The following is a 20,166-nucleotide window of genomic DNA, read 5'->3' as shown; positions in this document are numbered from 1 at the left end:
TGCAATTAATATATACTCTGTGACTCTTCCATGACCTTCTGCATACCCTTGAGCTCAAGTTTGAAACAATTAAGAGATCATACTCTTTGAGGATCACAGAGCACGCACGTTCGACGAAGATGCCTACATTCTAGGCGTGCAATCTTTATGGGAAAAATAAAAACAAATGGGACATAGCCGAAAAATGACGCTCGGTTCCCAAATTCAAATGGGGTGTTTTTAAGTCCATCGGCGCCCTTACCCTTAATAAAACTGGAATTTTTCCAAATTTTGGATCAGACTAATCTACGTATATGACTTAGTTTCGACTGATTTTTCCACATGCAATTTGGGAGGAGTGGCCACAGGTGCATGAATATCATAATAGCAAATAAAATAAAGTAGAAATTATATAGGGTGAGTCAAAGTCCCTTATATAACGCCCTCTACAAAATGTAAAGGAGTTATTCTGGGTATAATTGGTTGTGATAGAAACAGGTTATGCCTAGGGAGAACCATAATTGTGTGTGTCAAGCGGAGGTCCGCCATTTTGTTGGTCGCATATTGAATTCAACTAAAAAAAATGGACAGGGGGTCATGTGATATATCAAATCAGGCTAAAGTCCACTTCATGCACAGATAGGCTAATCGAGACTGGACACACAGTTTAAAGTGTGATCCGAACCACTATGTATCTCGCCAGGTACGAACCCGGGACACCTCGACTACAAGACGACGATATTACCACTACTCCATCCAGGAGGCACTAAAATATCTCAATAGATAACACAGTAAACCGTGTGAATATATATCTCCCTGATTTCATGTCCGTGTGCCCGCGCCTGTGGGTGAAAATCACATTTTGTGAATTTAATAACTTTTGCAATACATGTACTTGTTTAAATGAAGACAACAATATCAAGCGTACTGAACTTTTGCAGTTTTGGACTTTATGTTTTCGTCGTAGGAAGTGCAGAATATGAGAAACGACAGTGAGAGAGTTTCAATGTCTTCCTCAACGTAATTATCTAGCAAGTTCAGATATTTATTTTGCTTCATGAGTAAATTTTCGCAATGCATTATCAGCATGGATTCATTTTAGGCGCACCGTGCAACAAGAGAATTGGCTCTTACACAGACACATTCACATTAGGAGCAATTTTATCTCTGTTGAGTCGTTAGCGCCGCTCTCAGGGAAGAAAGGAAGGCTTTCGGAAGCTCCGAACTCTGACGTGTTGCGGCATTTTTCTCTCAAAAGTAAATTCCATCCGTCTTTGAGCTCGCCTGCCAAGCGCACGGTCCAATGCATTCCCTTCCACGCGACGCGGAATTAATATCTTTGTCGTTTCCAGTGTTTCGGAGCACAGCGAACAGGAAACTTCACTTGTCACGACCCTTTCTTGCAGCAGATAACGCCAAGGGAACGGGGGGATTTAGCTCCCGTAGCAGAACGATAAACTATAATTTATTGCAATGTAACTGCGACAGCTCCGCTCCGTTTCTATCGGATCTTCAAAGTGAGGGGCTTCTGCTCCGTATTTTCTAATCGACAAAGCGCTCCTGGCTTTCCAAAAAGTTTCCTGATGCCACGCCTAATAACGCCATTTCTCATTCGCTTGGGTGGGACTCCGGCGCCGAGCGTGTTTATGGAAATACAATGACACTGGAAGATGCCTCGTGAAATGCTCTTAAAATCAGGAGGAAATGAAACGTAGAAGAAGCTTGGCTTGTGGAACGCTGGAAACTAAGTGGTGATAAGTTTCGGATCAAGCATTTTGCAAAATCAGGAGAACTGTTAAAAATGTAGCAATTAAATCAAAGTTTGGCTTATGTTCGTTACATTAAAAGAATGTTCATATCATATCTGCTTGCACCAAGAGGGGAAAAATCTAACACCTTCTCTGCCACTTCGGTCATAATGACCGAAACTGACGCGCACCAATCACGCCATGTTGGTCATTATGACCGAAACATGTGGCTTGCACTTTGTTTTCCTAGCTCGCAGCCGGTCACGAGTATAACAATGATGTGCATAAGGCATGACCGACAAGGTGTGGGTAGTCGAGTGCACAAAAAAGTGTCTTGGCTGTTCTACTTTTTACAGGAAAAAAGCAAAATTTGCGAATCTGCCAAATAAAATCCAATAACCACTTTGGCGCAGGAGGAAGGAATAGGTGAAACCACCCTGGCAGGGAACGTGCTACGATGTCTTCATTGTAATCAAATAAAAGGAAAATTTACAGAGGTTGCCTCACACCAAAATTTATAGCATAATCGGGACTCAAACGTTAGTTAATAAAAATCTGTAAACAAACAAACTTCTATTTTTCACTGAAATTCATTCAGATTTGTTTCCGTATCGTCCTCCCTTCTTAGTGCCTGTCCGACAGTGCTCTTGTCTTGTAATCAAGGGATAACAGGTTCAATTGCCAGTGGAGACACGTTGTGCAGTGTTCGGATCCCACTTTCAACTGTAGGTCCAGTTCCAAATAACTTATCTGAACATAAATGACTTTATACAAATTTTGTCCTGTTTCTCTTTCACTCTTGCGACATGTCTGATTCGAATAGGGTACTGCTAAGGAAAGCTGAATCAAGCAATCTTAGCGTTGAGTCCGTCTGTCCGTCCGCTTGCGTCAATTATCGGTATCTCTTAAACTACATCATCTACACAAACAAAATTGCGTCAAATTGTAGCCAAACCGTCATTAATTATTTCGGTTTTATGTTGGTGTGTCTGGACGTGTGTGGCTAAAATCGATTTAGCGTTATAGATAGATATACTAGAAAGAGATAAGCTCCAGCGATCAAATTCACAGAAATTCAGAACCTAGGAAACATTAGCCTAACGTGACATAATATCTATACTGGCCCTCCCTTTGTGTCAGGAATTAATTGATAGAACAACTAATTGTAATATCGTAAAAGCCATTCGAGCTATAAATACGAAATTTGATTAACCTAATTACCTGTGAAATAGCCATATCAACTTGATGTTGATTGATTGATTGATTGATTTGTTGTTTAAAGTCCACTTTATGCACAAAAAGGCTAATCGGGACTGGACCTGACCTACAGTTTAAAGTGGTATCGAACCCGGGACCCCTTGATTATAAGGTGACGACGTTACCACTACGCCATCGGGGAGGACCTACCAACTTGATGTGTTACGTTATATTCTAGATCCTCCGTTTCATAATCTGGTCAGAGGCAGATTTTGTATGGTGAGCACTGGCATTAATTTAGGATAAAAATGAAATGCAAGAAATTGTAGCCAGTCATGGTGACATTATATCCAAAATATAAGTGAAACAGAATGTTTCAGTTTCAAGTGAAAGATTTATTTCTGATTCCAGTCAGCTAATTTTTTCATTATTTTCAGTGTACTATACATCCGTTTCAAAATTATTTCTAAAATATATTTCTAGATATGGTAAATGCACCAGTGTTCGATCACTTAGTGACGAAAATCAGTTTATATTTTTTACGTTGGATATTTAAATTATCTTACTTAAAAATAAACTTCTATCATACAAATCAAACCTTCTTTTAACATTTCAAAGAATTTATTTCTTGCTTCATTGCAAATTGTGATCATAATTCTTGGTTTTGTAAAGTTCAGAAAATGCACCAGTATTCGACACCTCACGCTAGTAATCGACATACCATGTTCCAGTAATAGACACCTTTTCTATTTTCTTGAAAAATAATACAAGCCTTTTAATAAGTGAAGAACAGCCTTGCTATACCATGCATGACGATATAAAATATTCCTTAGAACAGGAAATATGTACATTTTACGGCATTTTTTCTTGTATACAGAAACGACATTTTTAAAGACGAAACTCCTAAAATTACAAAAAAATTAGAAATATACATAAAATCCTAAGTAAAATTAAAACTTCTGGACTCTGATAGTGTTTCACAATTTCTTAACTTCCAAAATACACTCGATGTCCTTAAAATTTACCAAAGAAAGGTTTTAATTTTCTGTAAACCGTTTTTGACGTGTAGTTACTTTTAAGACAGTTTACTATAATCTTGCTGTTCACAACTTCCTGCACAACACACCAAAACTTGAAAACAGTAATCGACCTCTTTTAGTTTTAAATGTCAGCAGTATTACGTGGAGTCAACAACAACATCTAAACGCGTTCACCAATCTTCGACAGGTAATAAATACACTAGTAATCGACAGAAGGTGGTCGAACACTGGATCAGAGTGTCGTTGGAAGCTGAATTTTAGACGTGACTCATTTTCACTCCATATATACTGGGCATTGGTAATGTCAACTAGTTTTATTTAGCGTGTCCAGTATTCGACACTAGTGTCGAACTTTGGAGCATGATATGTGTGTCCCAATGTTCGACATAGGGTTAATAAATTCGTTAGTCAATGTCTTAGATTTTAAATTCTCAAAAATAGTAACGCATGTCCAAGCACATTATCTTGAAGTCATGGTAAAAAAAAAAGAAAACAGAAATAAAAAGAATTAAATGTCAAATAAGTTACACTTACCTCTAATAAAACTGACAAGGAAACCAAGAAAACAAGTCAAATTTTGCGCTACCAACAATATTATCCCGATAACAGACGACACACTCACACGACAGAAGTCGGGGGTTGTACAGTGTTGCAAAATATTTCCCCGCATTGCTAGGCTTGCACATTGCCTTGACTTTTAAAAATGACTGTCGATTACTGGTACATGGTCGAAAATTGAGGCATTTACCTTAAATGTGCTTCAAACCGAACTTTTACCACAACAAAAAGCATTTTGCTTCTGCTAATTCGTATTCGTATGGCGTACAGCATTATTATACATGAAAGGAAGTTCCAAAGCTTCCAAAGTTCTTGCACAATGTGATAAATATTTACTAAGTTGTATGCTTTGTGCTTAGTAAAGCCCATGTGATTAGCACCAGAATTTCAGCTTGACGTCATTTGGAAGTGTCAGGCACTGAAGGATATCCCCTTCACACGTTAGCTAATGTTTGCCTAAGTCCTCGCCCGAAGAAGATAATCCGACTTGAGACTCCTGCTGCAAGAGAATCTTGTCGTCGAAGGCATAAGAAGCACTTGAACAATGTTGCAGACAGAGACCCTTGAGCCCAAGGCGAGCGAGCTTTAGACCTGAAGGACAGACGATTTCGCTCTAAACGGAAACAAATGTGACTTTGTTCAGTTGCGCCCTTGCAAGTTTGTAAATTATATTACAAATGAGAATTATCTTTAGTAGTAACTCGAATAAGTGAAACAATTTTTAAAAATTGTCACAAGATGAAATTTCAAGTAGCACGCAAAATCAAGACATTTCAATAAAATATTAGTCATTAAATTTCGGTACGTTAATCTTATTGCTATCAATTCTACTATGCTTCTGGTTACAGGCACAGCTTTATTTTGTATTTTCCTTACGTTGAATTTCCACCCTATTAGCAGGTTCATTCCCTTTAAATGCAATGATATGTCAAACTACAAATTCGTCTACGCTTACAACGTATTTTTACTCTTACTGATCATATATATTACCTAGTCTTGAACCCCTATGATTTCTATTTTCTTTCTAACATGAACGATAGCATCAGATGCTATACTTAATAAAATCTAATTCTCGTTGAATATTTCATTTTTGCAGTCTAATAATGGAGGTTTTAAGATACAAACACCCAGAACATATCGAATAAAAATATATGTTAAACCCCAAGCAACTTATACCATATAAGGAAAGTTATTATAACTGCCTTTCAAAGTTGATAGAAAATAGCTCGTTGTAGATTCTGATAGAACTCTACAATTATGGTTTGTAAATAACGTGAAGTTGAAAGGGAGATCACGTGCATTGCAATTTTCCCATACGACTCACTCCGCTAAAACTTGCAAATAGGGATTGGGTGAGTGACAGAAGCCAATACTGAGAAATACTCGTATGACGTGCACCACAACTCTCTTCACAGTACAATTTACTGCACTGAAAATATTTTTTCTAGTGCAGCTACTGTTTTTGTTAAGAATAAAACGTGCTTTGTAACATCGAAGTATACATTTATGCAATAACTAATTGTACGTATTATAGGCATTTTCATTACTCCAACTATCACTATTACTCCACCTATAGATATCCGCAAAACACAAAGGAATCTATCCATTACAGTGCACAGGGCCAGGGGTTTGGGCTGTAAACGTAGGTTTATGTCTAAAGAAGACATAGGTTTCTAGCTTCAGGAGCTTGGGTTTAAACTTATCAAAATTTTAAAAAAGTTTAACACCTCTTTTTACCCGCGTTGGGGTTAAATTCCGGAAAATACCTTCTTAGTGAGTGATTACGTCACAAGAGAAAGACACCCTTAAACTTTCAGGTTTCTTGGCCCAAGGGTTTCGACTGGGTATTGAGTGAGGACAAACTGTTTTATGTATTGATATTTAATGATAATACTATTGAGGGATTTTAATCCTGATGGTACGGCCTGCTCCACGTAACCCCCGTGTGGGTGCCCATCGTGACGATGAGGATGACCCAATAATTAGATGAAACGGATAAAAGAACGCTAAGAAAGGAGCATCCATTGCTATGCCGGGACTCGTACACCCAACGTCGAAAGAAACAGTAGGCGAATTGTCCACCACCATTTTCATCCGGTCTGTATTACACAATGTGATGACAATTAATTGAAATAATGACGTCAATAAGCAGAGAACAATGGCTGCTTCGAACCAACATAGTTTCATTCCTTAAAACAACACACGATGTAGAATTAAAAAGTAATGAACGTAGTGGTGGATTATTTGCCTACCATTGTCTTTGCCGTTGACTGTACCTGGAACCAGCGGTCGCGAGATTTTTAGTCGAACACTCAATATGTTCGATTGCCGAGGGAGATACGCGTTATGATAAATAATATTGTATAATAAAAAAGTATTTGTATTTTTGTTACTTAGCGTCGCTTTTGTGTTACTATTGGCTAATTGTGGCGATGAGAATGAGTGACGATTAGATTAAATGGATGAAGTGAGACTCACAACAGATACCTATGCACAGAGTGGGACTCGAAACAGGGAACTTCGGTGGCGAAATCGAAAGTCAACCACTTAACACGCTCGAACACCGAGTCTTCTATAATAACGTATAAAACAAATATACATAAGATAATATAAAATAAATATAGTGTTAAACAAATATACATAAAATATAATGTAAAACAAATATATGTAATATAACCCAACAAATTCACTCACTTTTTCCATTGAGCACAAAAGATTACAGATTATTTCATGTCAGAGTTGGGCATAAAAAGAATAATGGCTGTTAAATAATACTTCGGAAAAAAAACTGCAGAAAAAAGGTTTCAAATTATTCCTGGGGTTGATTTTACGTCTTGAAAAAAATTCTATTTTCTTTTTAAAATAACTACCCTGGCGTGAACGTACGTTTATGGTATATGCATTACAATTATTCAAAGATGGGATGAATTTTATTTTCATCTAAAACACTTAACAACTCTATAATCACGAAAGAAACATCCTTAAAGAGGTTGGTGTGACCTTATCTCTTACATCTAAGACGTGATATTTCGCCAAATACTATACATCCGTGGCAGCTTACCAGTGAAGAGTCCCTGGTGGTGAAGGTGACGGGGTCGCCGGCCCCCACCTCCTGGCACATGAAGTCCAGCTTCCCGGCCACCGTGATGAGCTTGCTGCCTGTCCTTCCCAGGTCGATGAGGTTCAGCTTCAGGGTGTCCGCTGTGAACTCCATCTGGAGGAAGACAAGAGCACGTGCGATGAAAACATGCTAATTGACAACTCTTCCCCTAAGGAGGACGTGCGTAAGTCAGGATTTTTATTGAATTACATAACATTCACAATATGCACTACGGAAATCATAGTTGAAAAGTTGATAAAGCTTGTTACGTGTAACAAATAGGTACACCCCTGTTCACATAACGTGGTACGTTTTATAAGGTTGGACAGATCAAGAATATGCCGCTTTATCTGAACAGGACTGTACTTATGTTAATTAATGTTTACAAGTAGTTTAATATAATAATAATGTACTTTCTTCACATATAATTTCTCTTCCGAGTTTTTCTGTACTTTTCACATCTCTAATTCAAAAAACTTTTTTAATTATGTTCATTGGATATTCGAACACACCCAACTTTATTCAATTGCCTTCTTAGAGTTAGGAACCTCTCACGTATGAAACATAATGCTGTGTAAGAAATACTCAGGTAAACGGGCCTCAGATAACTGAGGGTCTGGGCTAACAACATCATGAGGCCTCCCGATATACTCCCTATTTAAGTTAAAACTTAAGAGAACAAACAAATTAACAAACTGACATGAGATCAGAAAACAAAGTTACATCAGATTGTTAGTTGCATCTTAAAATATTTTACCACGTTTCAAATATATTATTTATTCTGTGCCCCTTTTCAAAGCATTTCTCCTCTTTTGCAGACGGAAGGTCAGAATTTTAGTCCTAGCAAGCCCCATCCCTAAATTCGAGTTTGGGTGGATTAAAATTATCGCCCCACGAGATATCATAGTTTTGAATTTCAAGAAGATATGAATGTTTCGAATAAATCCCTTCCTTTATTTCATTATTAAACATTTATCATCATTATAGTCGCAAACAAGATTCAAAAGTTGCAAGGAAAGGATAACTGATCTCAAGTTGTGACAATTAATTCACGCAAAACCTGTCAACGTGAGATATCTGTATTTATAATAACTGACAATATATATATTTAGAAATTGATAGTTGTGTAAGTGTTTTAATAGGATGGATTACCAGACGTAAGAAATTAACATACTTGGCACTATGTAGGAAGTAGGCGTTTTCTGTACATGTTCAGGTGTATATGATACGGATATTCCGGTTCTCATAAGACGATATGCTTAATTATGAACCGTATAAAGCATGTTGGGAATTTTGGAATTTCTGCTTCATTCTGACAGAGTGCACATTACAATAATCTAGTAATGGATAGACAAGGCATCGAACTGTGCTGTGCTAGCCACGGAGGTCGGTTGTGACATCATAATTACTTACATGTACTGTCTCTCCGAACTTGAAAGAACTATGTAATGACCCCGAGATGGACATTACTTCGTGGTTTTATATTATTATTATTATACGAATATTATTATATATTATATTATTATCTCATGCTTAATATAGTTTCACGTATTATACAGTTAATAATTAATATATATATATATATATTCATAAATATTATATTAATGCCTTCAGCGAATTTTCCAATATGGCCGCCTTTATAATCGTTAACATTATACCACAGAGTAAGTAATTTTATACTTAAGTATAAAATTCCTTACTCTGTGATTATACACTGATATATCTACAAGTATGAATAGCGGCAAATTTAAGCAATTTACATAGATTCAACATTAATCGTTTGATTTTCATTTAAATGTTCTAAGGAGTGTTTGTTATAAGTTTCATTTTCATCAGTGAATTGAAGCCGAAGTTATTAATTTCTAAGTTAAATTCCTTATATTCATTTGAAGTTCATGTTTTTGGCAGACGCTACTTGCATTGTTGATTTGTTTAAATTCTTTTGTCGAGTAGAAGATCACGCGTTCCTGCTTGCATTGTTGCCACGGCATATAAAAATTCACTGTGCCAGATGAATGTATACTTCTAATATTTTACTGTTCAAACATATCCAATTTCTGGTAATATAAATGTTGTTGTGTCTGGTCCCACTGTAGAAGTGGGAAGGTGTAACCGTCTCCCATAGGACGCCTAACAGTTTTTCTGTGAGATCTCGCGAAGCATGAGCTGCTTCGCATCGCGGGCATTTTCGCGTACGTATCTCACACGGATAACGGTCGGAATTGTCTGTCTTTAGGTTGTATTACTTAGTATACGAGTGTATTTAATATTCTAATAAAGCCAGATTAGAATAGACTACTGTTTTCTTTATTTAAAAGCCGTTATACTTAGTTCAGAGCAGGAATAGGAGAACATCCACGAGGCCGTCATGGAACTTCACCAGTGGATCAAAGGGGAAGGAACATATTAACTCAGCCCGAACCCGGAGATGTCCATATCATGTTCTGCTGAGTTTACAAGGTAAGTGTACTTGTGAAGTGCATCGCTACGGGATGTAGCAACTAATACCTCTGACCTAATAGCTGTGTAACATGACCTGCTACTAAGGCAATTTGCATCATGCCAGTTTCTTATTGCTTTGATTAATTTGGTTTATTTTACTTAGCTTCTCCGCCACTTTTGGCTAATCCCGAACAGTTCCTTATTGCACTAATACCATTGTATTATATTCATATTAATGCCATATTGTGTGGGATTCAATGAACATTATCAACATATGAACGCACGTTACTTTATTCATTAACTCAGGGTTGATCCGAAATATAAATCGGGAACAATAAAGGATCTGGGATAGATTTCCTGTGAAACGGTAAATTGATTACCTTTTAAAGTTTTTCAATTAATTTTATAAGCATTTAGAAAATGAGATGGGCTAACATGTTGACTTTGAATACTAAGATATAAATATTACTAATTGATTAATTGGTTTGGTTTATTTTACTTCGCTTTTCTGCCATTTCTGACTAATCGCAAAAATGAGGATGAGTTTTTTTTTAAAAAAAAAAAATTGATGCAAGGACACTCACAAAGAACACTCATGCCGGGATTGGAATCCAAGACCCCTGGCGTCGTAGCGCACTGTTCTAACCACTCCGCCACGGCGCCGGCAAAATATTACTAATTTAGAGCACATTCGAAGAAACTAATACTGCAGTTTTCAAAGCGGTAATTTGTCTGAACGGTACCAAATGCCTTAGACAGATAGAGTAAAGATTGGGTGTAAGGAATTTCTTATCCACAGCTTCGAGGATTTAATTTTTATTAGCAAAGCCTGTGCTTCCGTCGAGGTCGAGACAAATATTGTTAATGTAAAACAAATCTGAGTAAACATGCACTGCGCTAAAGCCATTAAAATTGACTTTTTCACACTTGAAATAGTTCATGTATGCATAGAAATATATATATATATATATTATGTGCAGTTTAATAACTTTTGTTAAATTTTAAATGGCGACAGATTCCACACATTCCTTAGTTTCGCCAGCACCACATTCCGGGTGTCTTTATCCTACAGGTAAGGTGCCATGAAGGCACATAGACAGAAGGGAGATGGCATAACATATTCACGATCTCGAGGTGATGTGATCAGCACCACGCTCACCCTGGGACTGGAACTCTGATTTCCTGCGTGGAAGCAAGACGCTCTACCTTGATCCTTCAGGGCCGACCATAAGAATGCAAACATTTAGAGCAGGCTCTATTGATGGCGAACCCAACTCGAGTTAATTGTATCCAGATTAGATGCCACATTTTCCAATATTTACAGGAAACACACCGAACGGGGATATGAGACCCAGCAATAGTATACATCATACAACATATTAATCTCGATCAATATGCAATATAAACTTTTACAGGACATTGTAAGAGTTTGTTGAATACAGGACAATGCTGTAAAAACAAGAATGTATTTCAATTTGCTACACAATGTACTGTAAAACATGCTCATACTGTGGATATGTGTGGTAGAGATAGTAGCATACAGCGTAAAAGCAGGAACCTCTGTAAGAAGTATCTTCGCGGCATTTTTTCGCAAAAAGCTGGCACACGAAAGCCCTCATCTCATAAAGGGGCAGCGTTTTTGAGCAAATGGCCGTAGGAGGAGAGAGGGGGCGCTCCACTCGGGCGATTGGCTCTGCTTTTGCGGGCCGTTATTTAAATTGATGAAACGATTCTCGAGAGCTATCGCAGCCTGTTTGGCTTCCTTGCTCTCGGCTTTCGACCGCAACAAGCGGGAGACGGGGCCGCACGACTGGAGCCCTGCCACAGCGCCGTGTCGGCCGATACGAGGGCTCTTCAAGCGATTTACGGCCCTCCTCTTGTTGGAGCTGTAGCACCAACGAATAGGATGCTTTCGCGGGGAAATTAACGTAATGTAATGTGGGCATTATTTATTATTTCCGACTCTAAAAATCATATTTCGTTATGGGCTAATGGAATAAATATGTTTTACATTTACTGAACGTAAAGACGGTGCAGAGTTAGTAAATGAGAAACACAACTACACAAAGAAATGGGTTTAGAGGTATTTACAAGTCCGTTTGTGTTTTAGGGTACAAATTAGGAAACTGATAAATTACCCTTATTGCGACAGCTGTGTCTGTCTGTTTTTTTATCTTATATATCAGAAACGACAAGGGTCAGGAAGAAGAAAAATATCGCGAACTGATAGACCTACCAAATAATAGGGATCTCTCTTATCGCACAAGCCTCTAGCAACCTCGCCTTCTGAAGTCATCGCGGAATGCTTTCGTTGTCAGGCTAAATACCTCCGTTGTTAGGTTAGGCCTGTAAGGTTTAGAGACTTGTGCGATAAGTGAGGCCCAAATAAAGGATCAACGCAACAAAAGTGGACTCTCAGCCGGACTGGTCGTGATAGACAACAATCGATCCAAAGTGACATGTCGATATCTCGAAAGGTACAAAGTGCAGACTTGAAGTATGGTCTTGACGGAAGTGGCGTCACCTAGTACAGTTCAAAAGCGCCAAGTACTCTAGCAATCGAGACGATATCTCGGAGCACGGATCGTTGCAGACTTGGTCACGTGATTTATGAACTCGTTGTTCATTTTTTTGAAATCATGGAGGTTGAATATACGTTATAGGCCAGCAAGTTGTTGGTTGGAGTTCTTCTAATGTATGGAAATGTATATATATAAGAACTTTTAAAAATGCTATGTGATTTTTATGTTGAAAAACAAGTGTTTAAAACGCGGGGAAAACAACGTGTCTTCAGTTTTATCTACTGATCGCATTTGGCGCTGCAGTCGAAGTGCAATTTGAAAGACTTTCACTTCCAGTTCACGACTTCAAGACCGCACTGCATGACAGTTCTGGGAGGATCCTCGCTTCAAGTACGGTTTTGCACCTTTCGGACACGGTCCATAATTTTCTACAAGTCCTAGTAAATTCTAGTTTAATGCGACATGATTTAGTTTGAGTGGCATGTCCGTATATCTAATCGAAACTAATTGACACACACATATATGTGTATCGATTTCTCACAAATTACTAAAGATAGAAACAATTCGGCGGAGAAACATCTACGTAACACTAACGTAATGTGATACAAAGGATCTTGATCGGATGTTTTGTGTGTTTATGGCAGTCCAATAATTAATCGATTGATTGAGTTGGAGTTTTAAGTCCATTTTATGCACAGAAAGTCTAATCGGGACTGGACCTACAGTTTAAAGTGGGATCCGAACCACTATGTGCCTCCACCGGGTATCTAGCCCGGGGACCCCTTGATTACAAGGCGACGAAGCTACAACTTCGCCATCGGGGAGGCCTTGTCTTATAGGCCTAATCGAAAGTTAAGAGTTGGTACACATATTTAACTTTCGATATCTCATAACTAAGTAATGCTACAAATAGGGAATTTGGTTAATATTGCATTTGTCTATTCATGCCAACAATGGAACCATTCGTTTTCTGTTGACTTCTCGTCAACTACTGAGGATACAAGAACATAATTAGTGAATAAAGAAAGAAAATAAAGAATACCAAGTGCTGATATAGTGCGATACTCATTATATCGAACAGCGTGCCCGTCTGTCTGTGAATGAAACTAAAGAAATGATAAAAGTCAGCAGTAGAGCGACCTATTCATAACCAATAAAAGGATTGTTTGATTGATTTGATGGTTTTAAGTCCAATTTATGCACAGTAAGGCTAATCGGCACAGGACCTACAGTTCAAAGTGGGATCCGAACCACTTGTGCCTCCACCGGGTATCGAACCCGGGACCCCTTGATTACAAGGCGACGACGCTACCACCGCGCCATCGGGAGGCTCTAATAAAAGTAGAAATATATTTTGTGGATAAAGTGCCGATAAGGTGGTTTTAATAAAATGTTAGTTATCTCTATCTGGCTATATAGGAAACTATAAATATTGGAAAAATACAAGTTTATAATGAATTTATGATTATATATTCCTAATTCGTTGAACTCTATATCCAATATATGTGCCAATGTACTGATTAGTACCCATGGAGCATTTCGCCGTTTAGTAGTAAACGCAGTTCCTACTTTCTGTGTGATTGTGTTTCTCAAGGCCTGTTGTTTCATTTACTGACCTGTTCTGACAAGTAAGTCTTTACTTCCAGTCTCTGTTAAAACATATCCCGTTAGCACATAACGAAATATGACCTTTAAAGTAAAAACTACTCCCTCCGATCCCAAGTATGGTGTAGAAACCTGTCATTTATGTCGATCCAACGTATGGTATAAATATGCTACATATTCCAAAATAATGCCCAGGAATCTATCATTTATATTATTTCATAATACAGTATACGTCTGCTAAATATTCCAAAAATAAGGTACGGTCACCAGCAAAAAAAATGGGACACTTAGATCCTCAGATTCTCACTTCCCTGCAAGACGTTATGTGTATTGCCTAACTCGACGGCGAGAAGTGGATTTTAATAGCAAATTTCAAATTATAACTTCTACCACCGCCGTTGATTTAGGCAACACACGCAACGCCTTGCAGAGAAGAGTTTTTCAGGATCTAGGTATCCCATTTTTACTGCCGCTGACTGTACATATACTTTCATCTGGAGCAGGGATTGCAGAATGGTATTCAGCTGCCAACTGTTCCACCTTGGACTTTCTACTTAAGTTAAGCTCTTGGGCTTGTACTGTAACGCCTCTGCTGGAGACCACTTCATTCCCGTCCATAATCAGCTACATAAATATTTTGCTTTTACGCCCCACGGTACACTCACAAGAGTCACGCCCGCGAGGAACATGAATTCTTCAAAACTGTACATATTGGCACAGCCCGACATTCCATCATTCGCACATGCGCAATAACCCTGCGATGCGAGATGAACTCGTTTCAATACCATATATTGGAACGGAGTGAGTAATAAATAATGGCCATGTTACATTATATTAATTCACTTGTGAAAGGTTTCGTATTCGTTGGGAGTGTGTGTGTGTGTGTGTGTGTGTGACCGTTAGAATCAATCAAGGATGTAGCTAAATGATGAGGAATAGAGGGTTAAATGTCATGTGGCGTACCCCTGGCGAAGGTATGCAGTGGCAAAGGAGTATAACAGTTTATGTCAAGAGGGGACTTGAAAGGTCTAATGTTTAGGTCAACAGAAACTTTCACTTCGTGGGAAAAAAATATAAGAAATATATATATAAGGAACATATAGACAATATCACTGCAACAATCCCGGAAAACCCAAAAAACTTTTTTTAATCTAATAAACTCAAGAAAAAATAACAATAGGATTCTAGCTGAAATTACACATGATAGTGAAAGTGCGATAGGCGACCGAAGGGCAGAACTCTTCAACGCTTATTTTCACGGTAACTTCTGCCCTCCGTCTTGCCTTGCAGCGTTGCCAAACGTAAGATCAGCCTGTTCCTCCTCTCTAACAACGCTTGCCACTACTCCCGATGAGGTGAAGAATCTATTGTCGTCTCTGCAGCTCACCGTGCCACAGGACCGGACGATATCAAAACCATGTTCCTCAGGAAAACTATGCAATCCCTGTGCTATCTCCTCTCCATTCTCTTCAACAGGTGTTTTTCGGAAGGCATCTTTCCTCACGCTTGGAAACAAGCTAACATCGCACCGATTCACAAAAGTGGTAACAAAAATCTTGTTTCTTCTTACAGACCAATCTCCATACTCTCTCCTCTGTCGATCATCTGTGAAAAAGTAATCAAAGACAGACTGTACAAATTTGTTTCTCCTTACTTAAGCTCAAACACAAATGGTTTTTCTTCCTGGTAGCTCATGTCTTACAAACCTGTCTGTTTTTCTCTCACATGCTATGAAATGTATTTCAAATAATTCACAATTAGATGTAATATACTTTGATCTGGCCATAGCCTTTGATACTGTTAGTCATAGTCTTCTGATTCACAACTTATGCAATAGATTCAACATTCATGGCAAGTTTCTAACCCTTCTCGCAGATTATTTTAGCGATCGCCAACAACGTGTCGTTCTTCCAGGAACTGTTTCTAACTTTCTTCCTGTCATCTCTGGAGTTCCACAGGGTAGTGTTCTAGGACCTCTCTTGTTTGTTCATATTATTCGTCGATGACCTTGCTGACAATCTCACAACTCCCTCTAGTAATTACCTTCTTTTCGCAGATGACTGTACAATTTTCAGAGAAATCTCCACTTCCGACGATACTCATCTTCTTCAAAATGACATAAATACATTTACTTCCTGGTGTCTGACATGGGATCTTACATTACATCCTGACAAGTGCATTACTCTCACTATCTCTCTCAAGAAGAACCTGTTAAAGTCATCTTACTCCATCTCTGGCAATAAAATCAAAGCAGTATCATCTCACAAAGACCTAGCCATTGTTTTCGACCAAAACCTCACATTTGAGGAACAAATTTTAGGCACCACAAAAAAGGCCATGCGTCTCTTAGGTTTACTCTACCGTTTCACTGAAATTAGTGACATCTCAGCCCTCACCTTGTACAGTGGGATCCATGAGTACTACCGTGCAAATTGTCCATGACTATTTTCATTAATTTTTCTCTTACATCCTGTGTGATTTTAAGCGATGGATTTTTATGTACGCTGGTGCAGAAGTTGTTAACAGCTTGTTTTTAGTCTTCTTTTAATTATTGAAGCTCTTATTGGGTCAAATAAAGTGCACGAACATGGTGATGGGCAATTTGCACGGTAATACTCATGGATCCCACTGTACTTCAAATCATTCATTTCCCCAATAATAGAATACAGAATTTCGATCCGCGTATATGTGTCCGATTTTGAACCGTCAGTCCTGTGCACAGAATCTATCGATCAAATCAGTTAAAAGCGTGGGAGGACGGTTTGAGCCTGTACTATCATGGCACTATCGCGAGTGTGTGTTGTGTGCATCATGGCTCCTAAGGTGAACCGTTTTTGGGTGGACTACATAGTTGCACTTTTCCATGCCAAATATTCGGTGTCAAAAATTCAGAAACAATGCAAAGAACATGGATGCACCTTGGGTTCAACGACCAGCAAGAACATAATCAAGCGGCATAAAAACCACGATGTTCCAGCTATTCTGTTGACTTGTAGGTAAAATATTAGAAGGTGTACTTGAAAACGAAACATTACGGAGACAGGATGTTCTCGTCGGTTTGGAATGCAGACCTTACAAATTCCATTACTTGCCTCGTCCGTGGAAAGGTACCAGCCTGACAGACGGATATGAATCGACAGGCATTGGAATTTGTATAGCGAAGCAACCGAACCGATCTGAGAAGATCGGAAGGGAATTTCGGAAACAGTATTGGATTTGGTTTTGGTGTGTGAACATCGAGGAAGAAAGCGCAGGTATGTACCTGGAGGACGGAGGCGTCACTCCGAACATAGAATGGTCTGAGCCTTGTTACTAAACTTCTCGCTAGTACCTTTTCTTACTTACACCCCGGTAATAAAATAATGAAATAAGGGAAGGAGCGAACATGGTTGGAGGTACGGGCCTTTTTTGTAACATTTAGTTGTAGGTGCGAGTTCCTTATAGGAAATATGTGCTTCAGAACGCGGGTTAGGAATGCTAAGGGAAAATGAACACGAATTCGACTTATCTTTAACGAGGATTCAACAGCTGGCGGAACAAACGGTTCCGATTTCACCGTCTCGATTTCAAGGTCGCGATACATACAGCAGTTTTCCACCAACACTGCACATTCCACGAACTGCGTTGCCATTATTCCTTCCACCGTTGTCAAGAATACTGAAACCATGGCATTGAACATACCAAATTTTATTCAACCTGAAAAGTTTTCAGGGGAAAAACCCTTAGAAGTTGATCAATTTTTCACAACTTTTGAAAATATGGCGGATGCATTAACTTGGACCCCTGCAAAAGAAAAGATTTCTTGCCTTTATTCCTCACTGGAATCGCTTTAGATTTAATAACGGGAATAAAATCTCAACCAGATTATGCAAATAAGGAATATCAAACGCTCAAAACAGAAATTACCAATACTTTTAGGGACATTGGTCAACCTCTCCTGGTTGAAGATTTCTTAAAGGAACAAGTCCAACAAATTCAGGAAACCCCGCAAGCTTACATCTTGCGTAAGCATGCCTTGATTCAGAAATATCTTCCCCAAGCATCCGTGGATCATGTAATTTATTACATTGTGAGGGGACTACGTACCCAGTACCTTCAAGTAGCTTCCGACAAGAATTTTAATTCGGTGGATGAACTTCTACGGTTCATCAACAACTTGCAAAGAAAGCAAACCCTTTTGGAAGAGCAAGCGTACAGAGAAACTAGGGAATTAGCGGCCCTTAAATATACTCAAGGTCTAGTTGCATCAACAAATCAGATAGGATTGCAAAACATAGTAACCCAACCTCCCATAAAAGAACCTCAAACTAGCTCAAATAATCAACAGGAAATAAACAGTCAACTGCAAACAGAAAAAAACTTTGTAACACAAGATCAATTAAAAGATTTGGAAATTAAAATGAATGAACTCCAAATTAATCATTTTCAGAATAGTGCACAAACGTTCAGGAATAGATCACAGCCTACTAGAACTAATAATAGATTTCCTGCACGCCAAAGATATAACGGTAGGAATAGTTCACATTCCCAAAGAAGTAACAATTTTTATAGATCAAATAATTCAAACAATGGTTACCAACGTGGGAACAGACGACGTTCAAATTACCGTAGAGGAGGTTATAGGCCATTCCAGAGACAACACCCTCAACAAGCTCAGAGATGGCAACCCTGCCAAAACTGTTGCCCTCAACGTGAACAACATACAGCCCAGCAATATAATCAACAAGTATATTACAATCAGACAGGTTCATCGGAACAACAATCACCTAATGCCTCTTTAAACTATTGAAACCCTATGAACGTGGGAACGGTCGTCAGGGGAAAAGTTTGCATACAGTTCCATAATTAAACAGAATAATCTTAGTTTTCTAGAAGCAACAGTAAATAGGAAACCTTGTAAAGTACTTGTAGACATAGGTGCAAATTGTAGTATAATAAATGACAACTTGGTTCCAACAAATGCAAAAAGAATAAACATAAATTCAACCATAGCAGGAATAAGTGGAAATTCCATAACTGTCAGACAAATTGCCTTCATACGATTCGGAATCGGTGGGAAATTTTACTGTCACCCGTTCAGAATAGCTAATACAAAATTCCAGTATGCAATTTTGGGCACAGATTTTTTAAATCTACATAAAGCAAACATATCGTTAGGAGATAATACGATCTCATTGCAGAGATTAGGGTATTCACCAAAATGGCAATTTTCTAGTGACGAAATCAAAGTACACACCATTCCTGATCATATATTTCAAATGTTAGATTTAAATCAAAGTTCAACATTTGTAGCACAACATAAAATAACATTAAAACCGAAATCCTCAACTTATGTAAAACTACGGCTAGAAAACATCCAGATTGGGACTAAATATAACACATTTGAACCGAATAAAGAATTGTTGGACTCATTAGATATTTTAGCACCTTATGCATTAGTTAATGAAGTAGAACCCCACATTTTGCTAACAAACACAAAAGATCATCCGTTAGTAACACAGAAAAACACTCCAATTGGTTCAGCAGGAAGTAACCAAATAATTTCTGAAATTTATGACACTAACGTCAATGCGAATGCAAATAGTGGTCATAAAGTACATCATTCATTCGAGCAAGGTGACGAAAATTTAGAACAGGAAACCTTAAAACGACTCACTAAACATAGGAAATTTTATGACGTTAAACAAATTGATATAAATCCCGAACTAACAGAAGACCAAAACCTCAAAATTCAAAATTTAATTTACAATTATGCAGATATCATGTATTGGAATTCTGAGTGCTTTTCTAAAACAAACGCAATGGAAGCACACATAGATGTTGCTGAATGTGTTCCTCCATTTGCTAGGCAAATTCCCATACCCATAAATTTAAGGGAAAAAATGAAAAATGAAATAACAAGACTTCAAGAACAACAGATCATTGAACCTTGTGAAAACTCACCATTTCGTCATCGCATATTCTTAGTTAAGAAA

The 20,166-nt window shown here is 38.2% G+C and overlaps 1 protein-coding gene across 2 annotated transcripts in view; it reads right to left on the bottom strand.

The window, feature by feature from the left end:
• The window catches only part of Nrx-1 (Neurexin 1), a 743,918-nt gene that overhangs the window by 105,165 nt on the left and 618,587 nt on the right, over positions 1-20,166 (bottom strand). For both annotated transcript variants that reach the window (XM_083118572.1, XM_083118573.1), the window contains exon 7: positions 7,584-7,736. In XM_083118572.1, coding sequence (XP_082974698.1) covers positions 7,584-7,736 — 153 coding nt within the window. The remainder of the gene's footprint in view (positions 1-7,583; positions 7,737-20,166) is intronic.

Source organism: Lepisma saccharinum, chromosome 3 (assembly GCF_977018435.1).
Source record: "Lepisma saccharinum chromosome 3, izLepSacc3.1, whole genome shotgun sequence".
In the NCBI taxonomy this organism is placed as follows: Eukaryota; Metazoa; Arthropoda; class Insecta; order Zygentoma; family Lepismatidae; genus Lepisma; species Lepisma saccharinum.
Note: the sequence above shows the minus strand (reverse complement) of the source record. Positions and strands in the feature narration are given on the sequence as shown.